Source organism: Lepidothrix coronata, unplaced genomic scaffold (genome assembly GCF_001604755.1).
Source record: "Lepidothrix coronata isolate B3197 unplaced genomic scaffold, Lepidothrix_coronata-1.0 Scaffold219, whole genome shotgun sequence".
Lineage (NCBI taxonomy): Eukaryota > Metazoa > Chordata > Aves > Passeriformes > Pipridae > Lepidothrix > Lepidothrix coronata.
In genome coordinates this window covers 9,820-10,501 of record NW_016690399.1, presented here as the reverse complement: position 1 = coordinate 10,501, position 682 = coordinate 9,820, and the positions used below count along the sequence as shown (strand labels likewise).

The following is a 682-nucleotide window of genomic DNA, read 5'->3' as shown; positions in this document are numbered from 1 at the left end:
TTTATTTAAATTCATTTTTCTCCAATTCTTTGGGTTTTTTGTTTTCCCTCAGGGGCTCAGAGGGAAAACACACAGAGAGAAAAGACTTGGAAAAAACCAACAGGGATGGAAGGAACAGGTAAAAAATCCAAGTGGAGCAGCACCAGCAGGTCAGAGGGGACAGGCTGAATCCCACAGGGAGCTGCTCCATATCCCAACTCCACCTGGAAAAGCCCAGGATCCCTCTGGGAAGCTGCCAGGGATCCCCCCCCCATCATTTCACCACGGGAAAAGAACTCAAAGACAAGCCAGAGGACACATATTTACCTTTTCCTCCTCTCTCAACCGTTTCTCCTCTTCTTTCTTCCTCTTCTCCTCGAGTTTTGCCCTTGAATATAAAGTTAAATTTGAACTGGCACGAGGCATGAAGGGTTGGTTTGCCCCACAGCCCTTCCTGCCAAGCGAGGGGAAGATAATCCACCACTCCAGGCAAGGCCCGGGCTCAGCCAAGACTTTCCTCATTCCTCCTGGAGCAAATATTGACCCATTTTAGCCCCGGAGTGAACCCCAGCACCGGGAAATTCGAGGGACAAAGCAGCTTTCTGGACAAACAGGGCACCCAGGGAACAGTCCAGGCCGGGCAGGTCATGAGGGGAAGGCCCACGGTTCGTTTTGGGAGCCATTTCCCAGCTCAGCCCGGCCA

The 682-nt window shown here is 51.8% G+C and overlaps 1 protein-coding gene across 1 annotated transcript in view; it reads right to left on the bottom strand.

Annotated features, from left to right (window-relative positions):
- CHAF1A (chromatin assembly factor 1 subunit A) overlaps nt 1-682 on the bottom strand; it is a gene marked incomplete at its 5' end in the record, with an annotated part of 28,349 nt that overhangs the window by 18,227 nt on the left and 9,440 nt on the right. Inside the window, one exon of the mRNA XM_017833616.1 lies at nt 303-367. Within this exon, the coding sequence (XP_017689105.1) occupies nt 303-367 (65 nt within the window). The remainder of the gene's footprint in view (nt 1-302; nt 368-682) is intronic.